The 27,243-nt window shown below is 27.4% G+C and overlaps 1 protein-coding gene across 4 annotated transcripts in view; it reads left to right on the top strand.

Annotated features, from left to right (window-relative positions):
* The window catches only part of LOC117172510 (neutral ceramidase), a 290,344-nt gene that overhangs the window by 249,633 nt on the left and 13,468 nt on the right, over positions 1 to 27,243 (top strand). For all 4 annotated transcript variants that reach the window (XM_033360522.1, XM_033360524.1, XM_033360523.1 and 1 more), the window contains exons 8-12: positions 14,110 to 14,232; positions 19,780 to 19,974; positions 25,917 to 26,150; positions 26,346 to 26,441; positions 26,796 to 26,966. In XM_033360522.1, coding sequence (XP_033216413.1) covers positions 14,110 to 14,232; positions 19,780 to 19,974; positions 25,917 to 26,150; positions 26,346 to 26,441; positions 26,796 to 26,966 — 819 coding nt within the window. The remainder of the gene's footprint in view (positions 1 to 14,109; positions 14,233 to 19,779; positions 19,975 to 25,916; positions 26,151 to 26,345; positions 26,442 to 26,795; positions 26,967 to 27,243) is intronic.

The following is a 27,243-nucleotide window of genomic DNA, read 5'->3' as shown; positions in this document are numbered from 1 at the left end:
ATTACTTCGATTGTTAGTCTTTTAGATTTTAAAAATTTCAAAATCAATTAATGTTAGGGGTTGTTTAATGACCATCGAAGAGGGGAACAACTGCTAATCTTGTGGACCAGTTAGTTATCCGAAATTGTAATCCGGTGTAATACATCTAATCCAGTCAGGTCAAAGGTAATCCTCATGTAATCCTTGGTAAGTAATTTGTAATCCGAAGGATGTGAGTATCCCGATTTACCTAAGTAATCCAATTGTAATCCTAGGTAATCCATTTGTGATCCAAGACACTTTTAATCAAAAGTCATACGCTTTTATTCTTAAATAATCCGCTTTTTTCTGGATTAATCCGTCAAACAATATAATCCCTTAGTAATCGAATTGTAATTGGGTTTAATATATTTGTAATCCAGCGTGATCCATTTATAATGCAATGTTATTCATTTGTATTCCGAGGTAATACAACTGTAATCCTAGATTTGAGAGTTTGTTTAATGACCATCGAAGAGGGGAACAACTGCTAATCTTGTGGACCTGTTAGTTATCCGAAATTGTAATCCGAAGTGATACACCTAATCCAGTCAGGTCAAAGGTAATCCTCATGTAATCCTTGGCCAGTCATGTGTAATCCGAAGGATGCGAGCATCCCGATTCACCTAAGTAATCCAATTGTAATGCTAGGTAATCCTTTTGTGATACAAGACACTTTTAATTAAAAGTCATACGCTTTTATTCTTAAATAATCCATTTTTAATCTGCATTAATCCGCGATACAATATAATACCTCAGTAATCGAATTGTAATCGGGTTTAATATATTTGTAATCCAGCGTGATCCACTTATAATTCCATGTTTTTCATTTGTATTCCGAGGTAATACACTTGTAATCCTAGATGTTAGGGGTTGTTTCAATGACCATCGAAGGGGGGAACAACTGGTAATCTTGTGGACCTCTTAGTTATCTGAAATTGTAATCCGGAGTAATACACCTAATCCAGCCTGGTCAAAGGTAATCCTCATGTAATTCTTGGCAAGTCATTTGTAATCCGAAGGATGCGAGTATCCCGATTTACCTAAGTAATCCAATTGTAATCCTAGGTAATCCATTTGTGATCCAAGACATTTTTAATCAAAAGTCATACGCTTTTATTCTTAAATAATCCACTTTTTTCTGGATTAATCCGTCATACAATATAATCCCTTAGTAATCGAATTGTAATCAGGTTTAATATTTGTAATCCAGCGTGATCCACTTATAATGCAATGTTATTCATTTGTGTTCCGAGGTAATACACCTTTTATCCTAGATAATCCACTTGTAATCCGTTGTTATTAATGTGATCGACGCGATCAATTAACCTTACTTAATCCACTTGTAAAGAAAATTACACCTTATAACACTTGTAAGCCAGAATAATCCAAATAATCATAAACGCTGAGTAATGTACTTTTAATGCGGCTAAAAATATTTTCCAGCCAGCCTAATCCACTTATAGTATAATCTACTTCGTAATCCCTAGTAATCCCATTGCAAACCACGATAATATACTGGACATCTCAGATAATCCACTTTTATTCATCCTGAATAAAAGTTATTTACGCGATCTAGTATAATCGGACGTAATCCACTTGTAATTCCAGTTCATCCACTTGTAATCCCAGGTCATCCACTTGTTATCCAATATAATCTACTTGGTATCCCAGATAATCTAATTGTAATCCGTCGTAATGAATGTCATCTACGCGACACAGTATAATCAGACGTAATCCACTTGTGATCCCAGGTCACCCACTTGTAATCCCAAGAATTCACTTGTTAGCAGGGGATAGTTTAATATAAATGCCAGATGATCCACTTGTAATCCTTCGTAATAAAAGTCATATACGCGATCCAGAATAATCGAACATAATCCACTTAGAATCCCAGGCGATCCAATTTTAATTTTATGAGATCCACTTGTAATCCCAGATAGGCTGCTTGCAATCCAATATAGTCTACTTGTAATCCAAGATAGTCTACTTCTAATCCGATATAGTCTCATTGACATTCAATATTAATTCACTTGTAATCCGAGGTAATGAAGGTTGTCTACATGAACCTGTATAATCAGACATAATGAACTTGTAACCCCAGGTCATCCACTTGTAATCCCAGGAAACCAATTTTTTCACAGGAGCCTACTTTTAGTCCAAGATAATCTATTTGACATCCTAGATAATCCACTTTTCATCCAAAGTAAGGAAATTCATCTACGCGATCCAGTATAATCGGACATAATCCACTTATAACCCTATGTGATTCAATTGCTTTCCTATTTAATCCACTTGTAATCCAAGAAAATCTGCTTGTGATCCACGATATTCTACTTGAAATTCAAAATAAATCAACTTGTAATCTGTAGTAATGAATTTTATCTACGTGATCAAGTATAATCGGACGTGATCCATTTTTAATACCAGGCAATTCACTTTTTCTCCCAGGTTATCTACTTGTAATCCCAGGAATCCACTTGTTTTTACAGTAATCCATTTCGTTCCTATAAATCCACTTTTAATCCAAGATAATCTACTTGACGTCCCAGATAATTCACTTGTAATCCGGGATGATGAATGTAATCTTCGCCACCCAGTATATTTGGACGTAATCCACTTGTGATCCTAGGTAAACCACTTATAATCCAAAATAATCTACTTGAGATCCCACATAATCCACTTGTAATATGTGGTGATGAATGTCATCTACGCGACCAATTATAATCTGACGCAATTCAAATGTTATTCATGGTAATCTACTTGCAATAAAAAGGAATACAGTTGTGCTCATAAATAATCCACGTGTAGTTTGGAACAATTTACTTTGTAATCCACGTATACTGTGGCTAAAATTATTTGTACTCCACCATAATCCAATAATAATTCAAGGTTCTCAATTTGTAGTCCCAGTTGATAATCTTGTAATCCACTTGTTATCCCAAAAATAATCTACTTGTAATGCTTGTTTGTTTAAATAATTCACATGTGATCAGGACTTATCCACTTGTAACCTGGAGTATTCTACTTGTAACCTGGAGTATTCCACTTGTAACCTGGATTATTCTACTTGTAATCTGATGCAGTCCGCTCAGTCTAGCATAATCCCTTTGTAATCCATTTGTACTGTGGCCTAAAATATTTATAATTTAGGGTAATTATCTGAGATAATCCACTTTTTTATCTGCGATAATAAAACTCGTCAACGCGATCTAGTGTAATCTTACCTAATTCCTTTGTAATACTAGTTAATCCACTGATAATTAAAATTAATACACTTGTAATCCCTTGTATTCAGATTGTAATGCCAAGTAATCCACTTGTGATCTGGATTAATCCTGATGAATCCACTTGTAATCCCATGAAATTTACTATTAATTCCAAGTGATCTGTCAAAAATGATTCTTTTTCAAAATTCAACTAAATGGCTCAAATTTCTCTATTTTGCTATAAATTTTGTGTGTGTTTAAAATTGATTTTTTTAACTAAAAAGGAAACTGTATAATTTGTTGAAAACTTTTTTCTCAGCCTTTAAATTCAGCTTTTTTTTAAATTCGTTTTTTTGCGGATAATTAATATTCTTACTAGAAAATTTTTTTCCACTTGTAGAAAATTGAACTATGATGTTAAAAAATCGTTGTTTTTAATTTAATAATTCATTTTGAATTAAAAATTCAACTATTTCATTTGAAGATTCATTTTTTTTAAGTAAATCTACTTGGTAAACATTTTTGAAATTTTCTGTTGAAAACTCGTTTTTTATTGGTTTAAAATTAATCTTTTAACTAAAAAATAGATCATTCAATTTTTTGTGGAAAATCTCGTTGAAAATTGATCTTTTATGTTTAAAATACAACTATTCGCTGTAATTTCATGTATTTTTTTTTAAATTAAATTTCTGAGTCGAAAATTATTCTTTATGTTTGAAAATACACTTTTTTGCTTGAAAATTAAATTAATTGGTCAAATGTAATCCAGGAAACCCCTAAATATAAAATAATTTCGATATAAAAAAGGTGCAAACTTTTTATTAACAGGTCACAGATTTTATTCACGATTTTAGTAACTAATTTTCTAAAATTTAAGAAATTTAAATGAGATTAAAATCAAATTTAAAATCATATTTAAAGTCCAATAAAATAGTTAATGTGCATAATTCCTGAAAATAAAACCAAGAATCTAAAGACCAAATTTAAGTAAACACCTTAAAATATTCCTATTGCAATCTGAAAAAAATTTTGTTCAAAAAGAAAAGAAAAAAATTCTTTTCTTGAACAAAAGTTAAAAAAATTGCAAAGAAAAATGAGAGGGCAGCCAATCAGATCCCCTTCCTCTTTTCGTGATACCTGAGAATTAAAAAAAAATCCAATTTTGTTTTCTTTTCTTTTATAGAAAAAAAATTTGCTCATCTCTTTTCAAATATCAATAAGACCATTTTATGGGTGATTTTTGAATTTGGTTTTTGGTTTCTTTGTTTTATTTTGAGGAATTTTGCACATTAATTTGATTATTGGGCGTTAAATAGAATATTAAATTTGATATTGATCTCATTTATGTATTTTTATTTTTAATATAAAGATTCATTATATTAGTTAAAAGTTCATCTCTTTAATGGAAGTTTCAAACTTACATTAACAATTTACGTTTACATAAATAGCGATTTCAGTAAATAAGTAAAAATACAAGTTAAATAATAAGCAAAAATGTTCCTATGGCAATCAGAAAAAAAAATTTTTTTAAGAAAAGAAACAAATTCTTTTTTCAGACAAAAATAAAAAAAATTAAGAAGGCAACCAAACAAGTTTCCTTTCTTCCAAAAAGAAAAGAAAGGGAATTTAGTTGCTTGCCTTCTAATATTTCTGTCCTCTTTTTTATTTTTTTCCACAAATAGAATTTTTTTCTTTTCTTTTTTAGGAATTTTTTTTCAGATTGCAATTGGAACATTTTATGGTGGTTGTCCAAAGTTTGTTGCTAGATTCTTGGTTTAATTTTGAGGAATTCTACAAATTAAATAAGTTTTCACTCTATTTAAAAAAAAATTAATTGAACTTGTTTTAAATTCGAAGCTTGTTTCTTTAGTTGCCTCACCTTCTTGCAAATAATAATACAATTCATACCGCTTTCCGAAATATTTCCTATGAAAGCAAAAGTGTATGACTTACATTTCGAAATACGTAACGAATGGGACAGACATGTGTTTCAACTTTCTTCCTCTGGTGCAATTTAACCGGATTTAAAAAAAAAATATTATTTTCAGGTCCTTGAAATATATAAACCACTCCCATTAGTTTATTATTATTATCATCTTAAAATTATTATTATTAAATTAAAATTATTATTATCAGTTTATTTGTTTTGTTTGAAAACTGCTTCCTTACGGATGGCTCAATTAGTTCCATTGCGCAATTCAAACGATTCAAATTAATTCTACACGTGAATACGTTTTTGATTGGGTCATCTTATCAACTAGTTTAACACAAACAAAGGACACGTCTTCTTCCATCAAAAGGGTTCATTTTGAATAGGACATAAGGGATGCACTGACAGGAAATTTCTTGAATTCTAAAGATTTTTTTTTTATTTAAAAAAAAAAGTATCATAACAAATTTTTAGTAGCACTGAAATATAATTAGAGATAGTATGTCAGGGAAAAATTTTAACCTTTATAACGTATTAAAAATAATTAGATTTTTAATATATTTGAGTTTGACTCTGTGTACTGCAGGATCACCCTTATTACTAGAAATAGTAATTTTTACGATTAATTTATAAAAAAATATTTGTTTGAACAATTGAAAATAAGTTTAAAAATACTTGAAAACTTTTCACTTATGGATAACATAATGCATAATCAATGCAAATTATAAATTGTAATAATATATATTCATTGAAATAATAAATTTTTCTGGCTAGCTCTGAATTAAGATCATTGTCAAATAAAGAACGATTTTTAATGTTATCATGCAAAATGAAATTTTTCATGTAACAAACTGTAACAAAATATTTCTATTTTTTTTATTCCGGATGAGAACAGTATTTCAGATACAAATTCAAAATTTTCATATTTATTAAATTATTTGAAACAAAAGAATGTCCTTTCTACTATAAAATATGATTTTTTCACAAAAGACTTCAATTTTCAACAAAATAATTAAATTTTGAACATAATAGTTCAATAATCAACATACAAAGATAAATTATCAACAAAAGTATCATATTTTATAATTCAATAAATAAAGATGAAATTTATAAAAAAGAAAAAAAATTCAAACCAAAAAGACGAATTTTCAACAAATAAAGATTTTTCACTCAAGAAAAAAAGTTTATCTAAATTATTATTAAACAAAAAAAATGCTTTTTGACTAAGCTGTTAAATTTTCAGCGAAGACATAAGTCTTGAATAAAAAAAAAAAAAAATTTTCAACTTAACTTTTACCCAAATAGTTGAATTTTAAATTAAAAATGATCATTAAAAAAATAGCTAAACTTGCAAAAAAAAGATGAATTTAAAAAAAATATTTGAGTTTTCTGTAAAAAAAAAATATTTCAGTTGACTTTTTAGGACCAAAATCTGAATTTTTAAACAACAAGGAAGTTTAGGCAAAAATTTAATTTTTAAAAGAAAAAGATACACTTTTAACCAATAAGGATGACTTTTCAACCAAATTGTTTAATTTCCTATAAACTAGTTACATTTTTATATCAAAAAGATAAAATTTCTCTTAAAACAGATAAATTTTATTTATAAAAAACAATTTTTTAAAAATAGTTACATTTTCATCAAAAAAAGATTGCAGTTGACTTTTCAAGATTAAAATTTACATTTTTTTTATAAAAAATAAATCTCTGTGAAAAGAAATTGTATCTTATTCTAAGAAAACAAAATTTTTCTTAACCAAAAAAGATTAATTTTCACGAAAATTGTTGAATTCACTACCAAACAGTTGCATTTCTATCCAAGAAAGTTTTAATTTATATTATAAAAAATGCGTGTTTAATTTTAAAAAAGCCTAATTTATTATTTTTTGAGAAAAACTTCCATTCAGAAAAAAATTCTGGTCATTTTTCAACACAAAAATATAAATTATGAACAAAATATAAATTTGTCTATAAAATAGTTTAATTTTTAATAAAACAGTGAAATTTTTTTTAGACAGATGACATTTTCTTTATAGATATATATATATATATAACAAAATAGTTACATTTTCATTTAAAAAATTATTGCAGTTGAATTTTAAAGCTTAAAATATACATTTTGAAACCAAAAATAAGTTTTCGTAAAATAAAATTGAATTTTTAATCTAAAAACACAATTTTTTTCAACAAAAAAGGATTAATTTTTAAGAAAAATGTATTTCTTAATTTGATCTTGCATACAAAAAATATGTCAGGTCAGTTTTCAACAGAACAATGTAAATTATAAACAAAATTTGAATTTATTTGCGGAATAGTTTAATTTTGAATAACACAATAGAATTTTCAACCGAAAAGTATGAATTTTAAGAAAATAATTTTCTTAAACAAACAGTTATATTTTTATCTAAGAAAGACGAAATTTATCTTATACCGCATGAACTTTTATTTTAAAAGAAAATAAAATGTTGAAAAAAATTTATGAATTTTCATCCAGAAAAGGTTTCTGTCCTCTATTAAAATTAAAACAGGTAAATTCTTTAATAAAAAAGACTTCTTATCCAAGAAAAATGAAATTTTCACAGAAATAGATGCATTTTTAATTTAAAACTGCAAATTAAAAAAATTAATTTTCATCCAAGAAAGAGATTATTTTGTCGTGTCAATATCAACATATAAGTTTTAAACAAGAAGTAAATTTTCTTCGAAAATTTTAAATAAATGTTTAATCTAAAAAGACGTTTCAACGAAACAGTTGAATTCTTAATAAAAAATTATAACTTTTATAACAGAATCGTTAAATTGTGATACAAGCAGTTGAATTTTTATTCAAAAAGATGCAATTTCTACTAAAATAGATGAATTTTTAAATAAAGAAGAAAAAATTATCAACAAAATAGACTTCAAAAATATTCGGGAATTTTCCACTTTTCAGTGCAGACTTTCGTTGTGGAAAATTATTTTCCCCAATATTTGGGGATGTTTTCCAAAAGTCTTTATAATTCGCTAAACATTTTTTAGTGATATTTCCCGAAATTTATGGTAATTTATACAAAAGTTGGGAAATATTTCCTATAATCTGGGAAATTGGCTGATTTTTACTAAATATAAAAAATCGTTCCCAGAATATTTGAAGTTGCGCTTAGATTAGGTGAATTTTCTGAAAATTTTTTAAGTATTCAAGTATATCCAGGAGGATTTTTAACCCTAAAATATTAACTAAACCAGCACAATATTTTGAATAATTTTACACATATTTGGGAGAAAGGATTGATTAATTTGATATTCATTTTAAATATTTTTCATAAATAATTATAAATCTAAAAAAATATTTGAAATTTAAACTAAATCGTTGCATTTTTGGGGAATAAAGATGCAATTTCTAGTGAAATGGATGAATTTTTAAAATAAAAAGACAAATTTTTTTTAAATAGTTGAATTTTTTACCAAAAAAGATTTTAAGTTTACTTTTTAGCATCAATATATAAAATGGTAAACAAAATTCAATTTTCTTCAAAATTAGTTGAACTATTTAACACAAAAATTCAATTTTCAATCAAAAAGGATGACATTCAACAAATTTTTTGAATTTTCAAACAAATAATAAAATTTATAACTAATATTATCATTTAAAGATCAAAATCTTAAAATTGTACCATTTTAAACCTAGAGTCTTTTATAAGTGAAACGAAACAATTTCAAAGCAAAATTGAAAAACTTTCAAATTTATTTTACTTCTTCGAGTTGTCAAGCCTGATTTTTAAAATAAGCCTCTAATTTTTTTATAATATAAATAAACAAATATTTTCAAGAAATTGCAAGAAATTGAAAAAAAATTTAAACGTGCAAAAATTTCTCCTTAAAATTACTATTGTTAATAATATAAACAAAAATAAAAAAAATGCATTAATCGGGCATTTTTAGACAGAAACATTGTTTTTTTTTCTATGACAGTTTTTAAATGAGAAACTAATGATAATTTAAACAAAATTCATAATTTGTCGAATAATCTTAAATTTTTTTATGCCAGACATAGATAAGGCATTTGTCGAAACAATTTTTTTTTCCGATGACAACTTTTTAATTAGGAACTTCCTGATAATTTTAGAAGAAATTTATTCACGATCAGTTGATTATTTGTTGTTAATCAAATTTATTTATTTTTTTAATATTAAATTTATTAACTAATTATGAATTTTTCTGAAATTATTATGAATTTCTCCATTAAAAAGACTGACATCACAAAAAAGAATTTTTACGTCGACAGATGCCCCAATAGTGCATTTTTTAATTAAAATTGTTTCAAAAAGTCCTAAAATTGATCAATAAATTACGAATTTTTCTGAAATTTTCATGAATTTCCTAATTAAAAAAGTTGCCATTGAAAAATACGAATTTTTCTTTTGAGAAATGCGTTATCTATGACAAATGCCCGAATAACGTATTTGTTCATTAAATTCGTTTTAAAAATCATAAGATTAATAAACAAATTACGAAATTTTCTGAAATTAGCATAAAGTTTCTAATTAAAAAACAGACATAGAAAAAAAAAGTTATCTACCGAAAATTGCCTGATTAATGAATTCGTATATTAAATTTGATTATATTACTAACAATAGTAATCTAAAGGAGAAATTTATTTATTATTATATTCTTTTGATCCAAATTTTTTGCAGTATAACTTTAAATAATATAAAATTATGTAAATCGTGAAAACCATTTTTCCAATCAATTATTTGTTTATTCAAATTTTTTATTTATTATATTATATTGGAATATCTTCAACTTATGTTACTCTATAAATCTTAGACGAAGCAGATTAGTAAAATGTTTTAAATAATTTATTCAGAAATATAAATCTTTTAATTTCACTTATGTTATTATTAAGTGATGAAATTACTAATTCAGCAGTTTTACATAATTCTACTAATTTCATTAGTAAAATTTCTAATAATTCGAATTTAGAGAGCAGTGAGATTTGACTAGAAATCAGCAAGATTTAGGTTCATTTTAAAAGAGTGAAGACTAATTATTTAAAATGTCGAAATAAAATAAAAGCATCTGGAGTACATTTATTCAGTTGCAACTTTGTACATCCAGCTGTCACTAAATATCTCGAGGATGAATCGCAAATTATGTGTGTACGCAATAGACGATGTCTTCCGCCACTTTCTCTGAAAGTATTAGTGTATATATGAATATATGCATGTAAATTTGTATTTATGCACGAATATGTGTATGGATCCATGCATATGTGTATATATGCAAGAATATATATACGCATGGATGCATATATTCATGCATGCACGCATATTTGTATGGATTTATGAATATGTGTATGTTTATATGCATATATGTATGGCTGCATATGTTCATTTATGCATATCATATGTGAAAGTATACATGCATATGTGCATGCATGCATATCATATGAGTATGTATGCATGCATATGTGTATGTATGCATGCATATCCATATGTATGCATGCATATGTGTATGTAGAGCTAGAATTGTAAAAAAATGTTACCGTATGTAAACACAAGGGACAATGTAAATGCATGCATACATAAAGGAAGGTCTTTGTGTGTTTAGGTGACTACGCAACTCGCAATAGGGACACGCACGAATCGCATCCGTACCGTTGGAAAACTATCTCCCTGCCATTATGATGCTAATCATAGTGGAGAACCTAAAAGTTGCGTTAGGCTCTCGTTACAACCACGAGGATTGTACCGATGTAAATAATGCCCTCGTCATTACATAATCTACTCTTCTAATTTATTTTTCGAATCATCTCAAATACGGTATTCAAGCAAGACACTAATTACGTGACTCAAAGGGAAAATCAAACAGTTCATGCATATCTGATTCAAATCGATTTAACATAAAATTATATTATAATGATTTGGTGTGTTTTTTGGACCTGGTAAAGGCAGAGGATGTCTTTGTGTTTTTCGCGTTTGGTATCTAAAATTATGGTTGAAAAAAATGTATTTAAAAAAGAAAAGAATTATTTAAAAAGTTTATGAAAAAATGTCAATGCATTTCATCACTGGTACATGGCCTTTTCAGGATTGTAACAAGTTTCAGAATGTTATTAAAATTTTATTATTATTTGGTTGAGAATTTAACAATTTTCTGGAAAAGATATACTTTTTGGTTGTAAATTTCACTGTTTTGTTAAAAATTCGTCTTTTTGGGTTGAAAATTCAACTCTTTTTGTAGAACATTAACCTTCAGTTTAAAAATCACATTTTGATACTGATAAGTCAACTAAAATACTTTTTGGGTCAACATTTTTTTCTGCAAATTTGTCTTTTGTGTTGAATGTTCATCTTTTTTAGGGAAAATATTGCATCGTTTTGGGATAAAAATTCAACTCTTTTGTTAAAAATTCAACTATTTCCTAGAAAATTAAATTTTTGTTTAAGATTCATATTTTTTTTAAAGTCTAATGAAATATTTTTGGGTGAAAATTCTTCAGTTGGATGATCTCTTCAGTAGCTTAAGGAAAAAGCATCGGACTGGCAATCGGAAGTTATGTGGTTCGATTCCCAGCGAGCGAAGGAGATTTTTTTTTGAGAAAAAAATTTAATTTAAAAAAATTTTCATTCATAGATCCATTTAGTATAAAAAGAAGTTAACAATTCATTTTTTTAAATGATAATACAGATTCCTTAAAAACTCAACTATTGTTTTCAAATTTGTCTTTGTGATTTAGCAATTCACCTGTTTTAGTAGAATTTTTATTTTATTTTTCTTGGACAAAAATGCATTTGTTTGGTCGAAAACTTAACAATTTTGTTAAACAGTCATACTTTGTAATTGAAAATTCTTCTGGTTCGTTAAATATTGAACTATTTTGCAGAAAATTAACTTTTTGTTTAAATCTAATATTTTGTTGTTGAAAATAGAACTAAAATCTTTTCTGGATGAAAATTCAACTGTTTTGTTAAAATTTTTATTATAATGATAAAGTCATTTGTTTTAAAAGAAATTTCATATTTTTGGATAAAAACTCAACTTTTTGGTTGCAAATTCTGCTGTTTTGTTAAAAATCTAACTATTTCGCAGAAAATTTAATTTTCGTTTGAATTTAATATTTTGTTGTTTAAAATAGAACTGACATATTTTCTGGATGAAAATTCAACTATTTTGTTGAATTTTTTTTATTAATATAAAGTTATCTGTTTTAAAAAGAATTTCATCTTTCTTGGATAAATTTCAAGCTTTTGCTCCCAAATTCTGCTGTTTTGTTAAAAATGTAACTATTTTGCAGAAAATTTACTTTATGTTTAAATTTAATATTTTGGTGTTGAAAAGAGGACTGAAATCTTTTCCAGATGAAAATTCAACTTTAAACAAAATTTCCGTTTTTTTAGTAAAAATTCATCTGTTTTAGTAAAATTTTGTCTTTCTTAGATAAAAATGCAACTATTTGGTAGAAGTTTCAACTATTTAGTTAAAAATTCATTCTTTTGGATGAAAAAATTAATTTTTTCGTAGAAACATATTTTTTGTTAAAAAATGCATACTGTTATCTTTATAAACTTAACTGGAATCTTTTTCTGTTGAAAATTCCACTACTTTTTGACAAATTTGCTATCATAAATAAAAATTTATCTATTTTCAAAAAAATTTCATCTTTTTGGGACAAAAATACAACTATTTGTTAGAGAATTAAAAAAACTTGTCAAAAAGTTATCCTTTTTGGTTAAAAATTCGTCTTCATTTATTTCTTGTTAAAAAATTCTTGAACAGATCATTTAACTATTTAAAAAAAAATTATCTTATTTATTTAAAAATTTATCTGTTTCAAAAGAAATAAAATTTTTTTCCAATAAAAATGCAACTTTTTGAATGAAAATTATTCTTCTTTCTCTAAATATTTAAATATTCTGTTTGGAAGATTTGGTGGGATCACTTTGTTAAGCAATCATTTTTTTTTTAATATTTATATTTTTAATTGTAAAATCAGCTCTTTGTAAGTTTAACTATTTTTTGAAAATTTAACTGTTTAGTGGGAAATCTTTATATTTTTTTAGATTGATCTTTTAACTAAAAATGTAACTTTTCAATTTTCGTAAGATTAATCCTTTTTAGTCGAAAATTTTCCTTTTTAAACATTTTTACTACTAAATTTGATTGATTATTGTCTTACTTGAATTGAAAAATTAAAAAGAGGTTTAAACCTTGGAAAAACATGACTTTATCAAACTATTTTAAAAGAAAGTAATTAAAAACAATAATAAATTATTTAAACAATTAATTTAAACATTTTATTTTTATTATAAAATAGTATTTTATATATTAGAAACAAATTTCATTTTTAAAATAGTCAAAAAAATCATACTTAACGTCAAAAACTCGAAAAAACCATCTTCTCACTTGTGGAATTTCTTTGGGACTCAATAAAATTGTCTTATGGGGTTCATACTTGAAAATTAATTTTTTATGAATATTTCATGGCTAATTTTGATGAGAAATGCTAAATTTGAACTCAATTGACCTAGTATTGAAGATTCTCAATGAAATTTACAAAAACGTTTTTCTTCGCTTATGAGAAATACTTGTTAAACATCATGGGGCTTATGAAAAATTTAAATAACTCCAAGTCCCATAAAATATCAGTTTCAAGGGCTTCCTGGCACTGGTCTTGTTACTAAATCGGTACCCTTGAAATGTAAACATTCAGGGCCCCCTAAACCGGTTCAAATTAAAAATGCATAATATTGCGCAATATACTCGACTGAGTACTCACGCATGGCGGCCATTCCGAGGCGAGAATCAGAACCATCTGAGAAACTCCAAGGAATTTATCATTAAAAAAGGCATTTATTTACTTATTATAATAAGTTTATTATAAATATATAATACGAATATTTCATTTATCCAGAAATCCTGACCTGAATTGGTTTTTAATAATATAATTTGGAACGTTTTTGCTGATTGCAGAATTTGTGGCAAGGTGGAAACTCGATTGAGGTGAAAGGACCAATTAATTTTGTTCACCGATTTGTCGACATGACAAAACAGAAGGTCAATTTTTACAACGAGACCTCCAAGAAGGTCGAGGAGGTACGTCTATCGCAACTAGCAAGTGCCATTTTTCCCAAACTTTCTAAACATTCCGAGAATGTAATGCACGGATAAGAAATAATTTTTTTTAAATTATTTAAACCTCAATGTTTCACAACAAGATTTTATTCAATTATAAAAAAACAAAACGACGGAACCTAATTCTCAGATTTAGTTTTGACTACAGAGATAAAAATCGAACGATTAATTAATTTATAACCGCTCTATTTTTTATTTTTGTCGACCCACTTTTTTTCAAAGTCCATACTTAAATCTGACTTTAATTTAATTTAATAAAATTTATTTTTATTATAGCAATTTATCTTAGTTTAAGTGATTCTTTTCAGATTGTAATTAACGTGAGAAAAAAGGACACAATGATAAATTAAGTATAGTAGCGTAAACTGGGACTAAGTGGAAGTAATCTTCAAATTGATTCATTCACTTTTTTCATCTTTTATCCTGATTTTTAAAAATTAGCACTACTTAAAACTGTTAAATAATTTTCCATTGCAAATTTATATAAATAAATTATTTCAAATTTTAAATCTTCAAAATTTAATCGTTTTTAATTTTAAAAATTTATAATTGCCAAAAAAGGGATTTAAAACTACATTATTTTTTATTATACACAAAAAATATTAAAGAGTTTACAACTAAAAATATTCAACATTGAAGAATTTAAAATTGCAAATCTTTCAAATTAAAGAATTTTAAATTGTAAATCTTTCAAATTAAACTAATCAAAGAAAAAGGTTTAATATTATTCACTTGTAAAGTATAAATCCTGAAAATATAAATTCTGTACTTTTTATGCCTTACTTTTAAACTTTTTTCAATTTCGAAAATATATAATTTAAAAACTGTCTGATTTTAAAATTTTGAAAAATGTAGGAATTTTTATTTTTACATCTTCAAAATCGAAGAGTTTTCAATCATGAATATTTTTAGAAAGTTAGAAATTACGTAGCTTTCCATTATAAATCTTAAACATTAAATAACTTGCAATTCTATATTTTCAACATTTATAAACTTTTAATTGTAATTTAAGAATTTAATATTTTGAAAATTTGCAAACAAAAAATATGCAAGTTGTATGCTTTGCGATTGAAAATTCTGTCAATTCTGTTTTTATTTTTAAAAATTAACAATAAAAATGAGGCATGTTTTCTGTATAACAATTCAAATTCTATCATTTTCGTCCTTTGCTTTCAAAATTTCTTTAATTTCAAGGATTTGAAATTAAAAAACTGTCTTTTGACTTACAAAATCATCAAGATTTGAATTTTTTTTTATTTTCACAAAATTTAGAATTTTTCAATTGTCAATCTTCAAAATTAAACTGTTCTAGCAAAAAAGTTCAAATTATAAATTTTGAAAATTTCATGATTTGTAATTCTATATTTTCAAGATATGAGAATCTTTAATCGTAACTTTTTAAATTTGTCAAACTTTGAATGGCAAATCTCAAAAACTGAAATTTTATTAGATTTCTTAATATAAAAATTATTCATATTTGAATTTTTGAATAAAAAAATCTGTAATAATTTTACTTTTACTTTCGATATTTCTTCACTTTAGATTTAGAATCGAAATTCTCTCTCTATATTTTAAAAACCATTAAAATTTATGAATTTTTGTTTACGCACATTCAAAAATGAAGAGTTTTCAAATGAAAAGCTTTAAAATTTCAATGTTCACAAAACTATCAAAATTGCACACGTTCAAAATATAAATCTTGAAATATGAATAACTTTTAATTTAACATTTTCAAAATTTCACTATTTCAAAACAATTATTCAAAATTGCATAATTGCAAATATCAAAGTCAATTGCCGATATTCATAATTAAATAATATTGAATTGCGCATTTTTTAAATTGAAAATTTTTTATTGTAAATCTTAAGAATTGAACTATTTAAAAAGCGTTCAAAATGATATAGCTTTCACATAAAAATCTTGAACATTAAATAATATGCCATTCTGTATTTTCAAACTTTAAAAACGTTTAATAGTAATTAAAAATTTTAATTTTTACCAATTTTAAAATTAAAATCATTCAATTTTTAAGTATTATAATTGAAAATTCTTTAAGTTTGAAGACTTGAAATTTTAAAAAAACAACTGATTTCTTCAGTTTAGAAAATTTAGAATTGGAAAAGTTAAATTTCTTAAAAATCATCAAAATGTACACATTTTTCTTTTTGAATTTTTAAAATTGAATAGTTCTTGATTTGAACTTTTTTAAATCGTGCAATGTTGATTGTAAATCTTTAAAATTAATAAGTTTCTAATTTCTCAAAATTAAACTTAAAAATTAGGCATTTTTAATTTTAAAAATTCTTTAATTGTGATTCTTTGCTTTTAAAATTTTTGCAATTCGGAAAAATAAGAATTGAAAACCTGTCTTTTAATTTTTAAAATCAACAAACTTGACACATTTTTTTGCTAAATTGTCAAGATCGGACAATTTTCCATTTTATGTCCTCAAAATTAAATGATAAAAAACGACTAAAATATTAATCCTAACAATTTTCTAATTTGCAAATCTATATTTTTTTTTAATTCAAGAATTTCCAATTGTAAATTTTAAAAATGCCAGAACTTTGATGTTTAAAAGATTTAAAATTTAAGACTTTTTCATTGTGATTTTAATTTTACAAATCAAAATTCTGTAATTTTGATACTTCATTTTGGAATTTTTTTCAGGTTGCATGATATCGAATTGAAAACTTGTCCCTTGTTTTTTAATCACCCAAAATTTTTATTTTTATTCGCACACGTTCAAGTTTGAAAAATTTTCAATTGTAAATTTTCAAAATTGAAGCATTCGTAAAAATCGGTTGAAATTCCATAATTTTAAAATATAAATATTGATCATTTGAAAATGTTCTAATCTATATTTTCAAAATTAAAGCATTTTCGATTGTTGCTCTTCAAAATTGCAGATTTTTGAATTTTGAATCCTTAAAATTAAAGGGTTTTCAGTTTTTAAAATACAGAATAAATTTTAAAATGCATTCTTTATGTTTTAAAATTCTGCCATTTTCATGTCTTAAATTAAAAAAATATTTAATTTGGAAGACTTATAAAATAAAACATGACTTTTTATTTCAAAAATCACCAAAATTTGAAAATTTGTATTATCTTCCTTAAAGTTAACAATTTTTTAATTGTAATTCTTAAAATTTAAGAATTTAAAAATGCAAATCGTGGAAATGCCAGGATTCGTAATCATGGATCTTCAAATTAAAACTAATTAAAAAATGACAATCTGCAAAATATAAATATTGAAAATTGAATTACTTTTTATTCTATATCTTAAAGAATGTACAATTGTACCGATTCATAATTGCAGGATTTTTATGATTTTAATTTTTATGATTTACATTTGAAATGTCTACAATTTAGATGAATTTTAATTAAAAACTTGACTTTTTATTTATAAAATCATAAAATTCATCAAAATATAAGAAATTTTATTCATATAATTTTAAAATGAAAAAAAAATCCAGTAGTAAAGATCAAAATTTTAAGATTTTACAATGCAAATCGTAATCATTAAAGAATGTTTAATTATTGTAAATTAATAAAATTCTATATCTTTAAAACTGAATTTTCAATTTCGAAGATTTCAAATTAAAAAACTTTACCTTTGATATTTATCATCATCAAAATTGTTAAAATTATATTTATACATCTTGAAAATTTAGGAATTTTTAATTGGAACTCTTTAAAATGAAACAACTTTGAATTGCCTATCTTTAAAATTATAGAATTTAAAAATTTAGAATTCACAATTTAAAATTGTGCAAGTTTTCAATTTGACAATTTAAAATTGTATCATTTTCATGCTTTAAATTCCAAAGTTTCTTTTATTTGAAGGATTTAAAATTGAATAATTAATTTTTTATATTGAATATCATTGAAATTTAAACAATTCGATTCACAAAACCTTAAAATTAAATAGCTTTTAATTTTGAAAATTAAAAATTAGGCAAGTCTTAAATTTTACAATTTAGAAAATTTCAATTATAATGATTAGCACTTGAAATGTCTTCAATTTGCAAACCTTTTCATTTATTTTAAAAATCAACAAAATATGCAAATTATTATTCATAAATTTATAAAATTAAGGATTTTTCAATTGTAAGACTTCAAAATCGAAGTATTAAAAAAGAAAAATTTAAAGTACATTATTTTAAATTTAAAACATTTAAAATAGTTTAATTTTTTGTTTTTATTTTTATTCTTGCTGGGACAAAATTCTGTATTCAAAAGAAAATTACATATTACTGAAAACTGATCAAAATTAAAATTAAGTATATGTAATACTAATTTGATCCCTAACTTGTTGACATTTTTTATGTGCAGCAGCTTACGTCCTCAAAAAATGAGGTAAAAAGTTCACATTTCTAAAAATTAATTTAAAAAAATAAAACGCAATAAAGAACGTTATCATGGTTTCGAATTTTTGGAAATACAACAAAAGTTTATTTTTTTTAATTTATTCGTATTTTCAAAAATTTTATGAGGAAGCAATCAGGAAAGAGTTACATAGCCCTAAAATAAAAATTAAATTATAATTGTATAAATACTAATGTTGACATCATGATATTTATTTTAATTAATGATTATTAATTTTACGTAAATAAATCTTTTCAAATCGGATCCTAAATCTTCTGGGTTGAAAGCTGTTTGAGATTCATTATAGGTAGAGTTAAGGCCATGTGATGAGTTGGTCACGTGACCAGATTTCTACTTTACCGAAATTTTTTTTTATTTTCCAACTTAATTTCACACGAAGCACCACATCAAGTTTAAAATTTGGGATACTAAATAGGAAGAACTAAGAATGGTTGGTCTGATCCTAAATTTGTATAATTATGAAAAAAGTTTTTTTGTAAATAATTTTTTTTATGCTTGGTTCATAATTATTAAAATTGTGGGCCACACGCACCTTTCTTGGCGCTTCTTATTTATTACACAAATTTTCAACTCGATGTGCAGCTTCGTGTGAAAATAAGTTCGAAAATAAAAAAACCTTAAGGCGCTTGAAACGAGTCGGTTTCACTTGATTCAATACACCTCTAAAAGAATTAATTATTGAGCATAATATTTTCACCACATAATCTAAAGGCCACTATACCGGTTTTGACAGAGAGCTTTTTTTCAAAAAATGTTCTTGTTTTTTTTTTTTTTTTGTAATTGAAAATAGTTTTTGCGTCTGAAACTTCCAGCCCAGCGTACATGATAGTCAGAGTGTTGCTGGTTTCAAGCGCAAAAAGAAAATATTTTCAATTACAAAGAATAAAAAAATTAACAATTTTCGGAAAAAGCTCTCTGTCCAGAGATGTATAATTGCCTTCAGATTATGCAGTTTAAAATATTTTGTTTAATAATTCATCTTTTCAGACGTACAGTGGATCAATAAAAATCGAGACTCATTTGAAGCCCCTTAAGGCCTTTGATCGCAGGGATACTGAAAAATACAATACAGCTATAATATCAGAGTATCATATCGAATCATATAATTTCACCTTGTAGGTGGAAGGTTGCCTCCCGGCTATGGGATATAGTTTTGCCGCCGGCACTACTGACGGTCCAGGAGTTAACTCCTTTGAACAAGGAACTACGACCTCTAATCCATTCTGGAATACAGTAAGGAATTTCATAGCTACTCCTACAGAGGAGGACATCCGCTGTCATGGCATAAAGCCTATTTTACTAGCTACTGGAAGGGTGAGAAAAAAATGTACTCCTTACCCATACTTCCCCTCCCCTTATTTCATCGACCTTTATTCACCCACTTCTTTCTCCACTACTTCCCCCTTTTCTCGCTTTCCTAGCTAACTCAAATACTTCCCTTTCCTCATTTCCCCTCACTTTTTCTATTTCAGCTTTATAATCATTTTAAATATTTTCCTTCCCTAAATATCCCTCATTTTCCCTAATATCCCTACCCTCATTTCCCATCACTTTCCCTACTATCCATACCCTCATTTTCCATCATTTTCCGTACTATCCCTACCCTCATTTCCCATCACTTTCCCTACTATCCCTAACCTCATTTGCCATCATTTTCCCTACTATGCCTTACCTCATTTTCCGTCATTTCCCCCCACTTGCTTTATTTCAGTAATTATTGAACGCTGATTTATAATAGCTTTAAATACTTACCTTCCCTTATTTTTTCTCACTTTTCCTACAATCCCTACCCTCATTTCCCATAATTTCTCCTCACTTTCTTTATTTCAGCAGTTCTCAGACGCTTATTCAAAATTATTTCAAATACTTCCCTAACCTTATTTTCCCTTACTTTCCCTATTATACCTACCCTCATTTCCCATCATCCCCTCTCACTAGCTCCTTTTTTAAATTTCTTAGACGATTACACAGGACCACATAATGATTTTGGGAATCTACTGGGAATTCAATAGCTATACTTTATGTTTTTAGGTTCGCTGAACACGAACACATTCTTAGAATTAAGCCAGCATGTCAGGATTCGCAGTAAAATTCGAAAAGGCGTTAAAAACATGGAAATTCTGCATAACTTTTGTCCCTAAACATACAAACCCCAAACCAACAAACTCCAAACCCACAAGCTGCATATCTACAAACCTGCAAATGCGAAACCCAAAAACCCTAAATCCACAATCTCCATATCCAAAAACTCCCAAAACCTAAGTCCACAAATCCCAAACCCACAAGCTCTATATCCACAAACATACAAACCCCAAATCCACAAACCCCAAACCCACAAGCTCCATATCTACAAACGTACCAACTCCGAACCCACAAAAGCTAAACTTACAATCAAACAAACCCCAAACCCACAAGCTCCAAATACACAAACTTACAAACCACAAACCAACAACCCTCAAATTCACTAACACCAAACCCTCAAACTCCAAATTAAGAAACACCAAATCCAAAATCTCCAAACCCACAAATTCCAAATACACACGCTCCATTTTCACAAACCTCAAACCCACAAGATCCATATCCACATACGTACAAACCCCAAACCAACAATCTCAAACTCGTGAACCCCAAACACACAAACCCAAAGCTAACAAGCCAAAAACATACCAACCCCAAATTTTAATAATTTCTTATTTGGTATTATAAGATTTAAGGTATCCACAAACGTACAAACCCTAAACCCATCAACCTTAAATCCACCCACATCAATTTTACGAACCCAAATACCTCACTTCTTATAATACCAATTGAGAAATTGGTGTGATTTGGGGTTGGTGGGTTTGGGGTTCGTGTGTTTGGGATTGCTGGTTTGGGGTTTGTATGTTTGTGGATATGGAGCTTCTGGGTTTGGGGGTTGTAAATATAGAGCTTGTGTATTTAAAGTTTGTGGGTTTGGAGCTTGTGGATTTGGGGTTTGTGGGTTTGGAAATGTTTGGTTGAGGGTTTGTGGGTTTTTTTATATGGAGATTATGAGTTTAGGGCTTTTTGGTTTGGGGTTCGGGAGAGAGGGGCTTGTTAATTTGGGGCTCGTATGTTTAGAGACAAGATGTATGCAGAAATTCCAGGTTTTTAACCATTTTTTAAATTTCACTGCAAATCCTAACGTGCTGGCTCAATTCTCCTAATTTCCTTCACATCCTTCTCCCATCTCTCATTTTCCCTCTCTTCCTATACTTCCCCTCGCATCTTCTATTTCAGAATTTTTAGACGACTATTTATAATCATTTCAAAGACTTTCTATCCCTTATTTCTTCTCACTACCCCTACTTTAATTTCCCATCATTTCCCTTACTTTCTCTATTTCAGAATTTCTTGGACCCTTATTTATAATCATTTCAAATACTTCCCATCCCTTATGTTTTCTCACTCCGCCTACTTTCATTTCCTATAATTTCCCCTTACTTCCTCTATTTCAGCATTTCTTGAAACTTTATTTGTACTTATTTCAAATACTTCCTTTCCTTTATTTTTTCTTACTTTCCCTACTATCCTTGCCCTCATTTTCCGTCATTTCCCCTCACTTTCTCTATTTCAGAATTTTTGAGACGCCTATTTATAATCATTTCAAATTCTTCCCTTCTCTTAGTTTGCCTTACTTTTCCTACTATCCCTACCATCATTTCCCATAATTTCCTCTAACCTCCTATATTTCAGCATTCCTTAGTAACCTATTTTTATTCATTTCAAATACTTCTCATCCCCTATTTGTTATCACTCTTCCTACTATCCTTATCCTCATTTCGCGTCCTTTTCTCTCACTTCCTCTATTTCAGCATCCTGACTTACCCACCACTCCTACTTCCTCTCTCACATTACCCCTAACTTCCTTATTTCTAATTCCATCTTACTTCCCCTGATTTCCCTTACTTCTCCTAATTTCCCAATGTTTTCCTAATATTGCCCTCCCAATCCCTCATTTTTCCTCTCTTTCTATACTTTCCCTCTCATAATTTCCCCTCACTTCCCCTTTTTGAAAAAAGTACCATGGAAACTCTAAGGGCTTATTCCTTGGGCTAGGAAATTCTAAGAAAGAATTGCATTGTATTAGATCCTGGGATTCTTACAAAATTGGGTTATTGGATAATAGGTACGATGATTGGCCATTCAAGAAATTTGGCAAATTTAGTAATTAGGATCGTCTACGTATTACATAACGCTATTTTTAGTGTTTTTTTACTCACCCCTTTCTATTGTGACAATTTAAGTCAGAAAGATAAATGTTATTTTTAACTCAACAAATTGGGCACATCCCATAAGATCTTTTCCTCTCTTTTCATGAAAGTTCCGATTTTTCGGATTTTTCTTTTATTGCTTTCAATGTCTCCCATGATAATTCTAGTTTGAATTTTATCTTGCTTGGTTAAACATTTACCTATTATTTTAAAAATTCGTTTCGTTTATAGCTTACATTTCATCTGGTTATATTTTTTTTCGAGAATCAAACTGGTTTTTTTTTTTGAAATTCATGCTTTTTGATTGAGAAGTCGTCTCTTCTGGAGCTAAACATCAACTTTTTGGTTGAAAATTCAACATTTCGTAATAAAAATTCAACAGCATTCAAACAACTTTGTATGTTTGGCTTGAAAATTTAATTATTTATTTAAAAATGCAACTAGTAAATTTTCCTGTGTCGATAATATTGGTCTCTAATGTATCGACACGGATTTAAATTTTATTTTTTGATCAGGAAGGTTTCTATTTTTTTTACGTTCAGTTTTTTATGTTGATTTTCTTAATTAGACAAAAGTAATTTAAAATGTCCTTTACGTGTGTATGTAATTTTGGCAAATTCGTGAAAACTTTTTCCTGAAGATTATATTTTTAGTTGTAAATTTTATTATTTTGTTAAAAATTAAAAAATTTTCTTCAAAATACATTTTTTTCTGGTCGCAAATTCAACTGGTTTGTTACAATAATGCCTCTTTGTGTTAGGAATTCAAATTTTTTCGCAGAATAATAACCTTTCGTTTAAAATTCATTTTTTGTTCCTGACAAATCCACTGAAACACTTTTTGGATTAATATATTTTTTAACATTTGTCTTTCCGATCCAAAAGTTAATCTTGATTACTAGAAAACTGCATCTTTCTTGTATAAACATGCAACTGTTTTGTTAAAAATCCAACCATTTCCTAGAAAATTAACAGCTTCTTTAAAATTCGTATTTTTAATTGAAAATTTAATTGAAATCTTTTTTGTAGAAAATTCAACTCTTTTTTGAAAAATTATCCTTTTGATTTAAAATTTCACCTTTCTTAATAGAATTTTTATTTTCATCTATAAAATATTATTATAATAAACACAATTTTTCATTTGTTATTTCCAGTTTTTAGAATAATATAATTATTAAACAATTAATAATAATAATATTATTATTATTATTTTAATTTTATTTTATGATTATTTTAATCCATATTATTTAAATTCATAATTATTATTATGGTTTTAAAGATTGTGATAGATTTGAACGTATAATAGCTTAAAACTTGATTCCAGAGAAATTGCTATATTTTTTTTTTCTTAACATTTTTCCGTACAGAGAATTGAATTTTGAAACTGTTTAAAAAATTTATATTTATTATATTTAAAACTAAAACAATGTAATAGATTTGAATTCATAATAGAATAAAAGTTAATCCTAGAGAATTCCATGAACTATTTTATTTATCTTTCAACTTTTCGGTACAGAAAATTAAATTTTCAAAAATTTCACACATACACACACACATATATATATATATACTGAAATTTATGTAAAATACTAATAATATCTATATTGAATAACTCCTGATATAGAATATATTGAATTTAAAGATCATTCTCTAACTGTAATTATACAAACTCTTAATATTTAAAAATATATTAATAAATTTAAACAATATATAATACTTATATTATTCTAAAAAGAAGAGATAATAAATAAAAAATTTTATTGATTAGAATAACATTTTATAGATGAGAAAATCATTCAAACCAATGCTTAGTTAAATAATTCATTTTAAATTCTAATGTGAAATTAAACAACTTTAAAAGGATAAGTCAAATGCTTAGTTGAAAATTAATCTCTTTAGTTAAAAAATCGTTTTTGTTTTAAATTTTTAATTAATTTTTTTAACTAAAAATAACTCTTTTTGGTTGAAACTTTATGATTTTAGTGTGATATTTATCTCTTTGGCTAAAAAATGAATTATTTTGTTGAAAACTAATTTCTTAATTTGAAAATTCAACTATTTTATTTCTGGTTGAAAATTCATTTTTTAAATTATAACATTCTGTTAGGCAATAGGCTACAAAATTGTAAAGTTTAATAAACAACACACGGATTTTTAACATAAACTAAAATCTGCTATAATTTATTCTAATTTTAATCTTTTTATTGCAAATGACATATCGTTGGAGTCGCAAAAAACGTAGATTCCGAATCTGATATTTTTAAATTGTTGATTTCAAAATTAGGACATTTTTATGTTTGGTATTTTATTCCTCATTATGACAAAGCCCCCCCCCCCCCCCCCCCCCCCCCCCCCCGTTGGCAAGGATCGATACAGCGCTCTCGCTCAGTCAGTAACGTGAGGGGAAGTTGAGTGGAGAGGGTAAGGCGAGCAGGTAGACCGGGATCAAATTAACACTGCCAGGTATTCTATGGACGAATAGAAGGAGCTAGGATGGAAAAAGGGTAGATTTGTGGAAAGGGAAAGAACGAGGATGGATGCTTAATTTAGACGAGATGAGAATTTTGTATTTTGGAAGGTATATCTCGTAGGATGGTAAGGAAGCCTAAGTGTATAGTAAAGCAGGTCGAGATGTATGAATTCTAGTTTTAGGATAGCAAAGGCAAAGGTAAGTTTTTGACTAATGGGAGTATGTGATTAATATTTGCAATGGTACTTGGGAAAGAGGAGAGGAAAGTTTAACGGATAGGGGAAGAAGGTGCGGATGAATAAAGTGTAAGAGTTTTAAAGAAAAAGAGCGATAGAGGATTTCAAGGAAGAAGAGAAGGTGATTGCTATGAAAAATGGTAGATAGGAAGAGAGGGGTGCATCTTAGTAGTGAGAGGCAGTTGGAAGCGTAAGGTAAAGATTTAGATTCTAGGAAATAAAATTGGGGGAGAAAACAAGCTTAAAGAGAAGAGGTGAGGCGTTATTTCAATTTCTTTAACCTGGAAAGTAATGCGAATTGTTTAAATTTGATTTCTAGATGCGTCTACCTTACGAGTGGCAACCTAATGTGGTGTCTACTCACCTAGCTATTATTGGAAATCTTGTCATTGCTGGAGTACCTGGTGAATTCACGACAATGTCGGGAAGAAGATTAAGAGAGACTATCAAAACTGCAATTGAAGAAAATGGAGGAGAGAAAGATTCGATTGTAGTTGTTGCTGGGCTCTGCAACACTTATACTGACTACATAACCACACCAGAAGAGTATCAAGTAAGAAATTAAGAAAAACGTATTCAAAATTACTGAAATTCAAATTGACTTAAATTTAGAAATATTAATCATTTTTATTTTAATATGCAGATATATTCTTTACCTTTCGTCCACATTCCACTGACTTGTTTTCATGAAAGTAGTTTTTTTACGGTTCTTTGAGTTCCCTTTAATTTTTGAGAAAAATTTTATTAGATTCAGAGGTACGAGGGCGCGTCGACCATTTATGGACCGTACACACTACCAATTTATTTGAAACAATACAAGGAGTTGACGAGAGCTGCCCTCCGTGTGAGTATTAAAAAAATAACTTAAGTGCAAATAAAAAATTGAGTGTCTCTTGTAAAAGGCGAATTTTTTGGACAATTTAAAGCTCGGAAAGAGAGAACGGAACTCGCTCTCTATTTCGTCGCTCCTTCCACGCGTCATCCCCACTCCTAGCTACCGCCTGGCTACCTGAAGTAGGTATGTCGCGCAGAAAACGCGACAAAAGAGAGAACGGCACTCGTTCTCTCGTTCTTCGCGTTTTCTACGCGTTATCCCTACTACTGCCCACTGCTCGAGCGCTCGTTCGTTTCTGCTTTCCGAGCTTTCAATTATATTATTGATCAACAAAATATAATAATAATTATTATAAAATTTCAGAGAATTCCCGTAGCCCCTGGACCAGACCCGGAAGATTTTTCATCAATAACGTTGCTTAGCCTTGTTCCACCAGTCATCTTTGATACTCCATCATGGAATCGATCATTCGGTTCTTGTATTCTACAACCTCCGAAATCCGCAAAACCAGGGGATACAGTTACAGTTGAATTTGTAAGTAAATTTTTCAAATTTGTTTTTATATTTATTTATCTTCTTAGAATTGAGTTTAGATTGAACTCAATAAATAATTCATGTAGCTTTTTGGAAGATCCTACGAGGGTAGTTCAATAAGTCCTTAGAATAACCAACAAATGGCGCGCGAATCGCTCCAAATCATCTGTTTTCCGTCAGCACCACTCCCGACTAGATATATGGCGCAGTCACAGTCCACATCTTCTGAGTTTACGTGTTTTTATAACCAATTGAAAAAAAAAATTGTTCGTTAAGA

The sequence above is a fragment of the Belonocnema kinseyi genome, chromosome 5 (genome assembly GCF_010883055.1).
Source record: "Belonocnema kinseyi isolate 2016_QV_RU_SX_M_011 chromosome 5, B_treatae_v1, whole genome shotgun sequence".
NCBI lineage: Eukaryota > Metazoa > Arthropoda > Insecta > Hymenoptera > Cynipidae > Belonocnema > Belonocnema kinseyi.
This window is presented reverse-complemented; position numbering and strand designations above follow the sequence as displayed.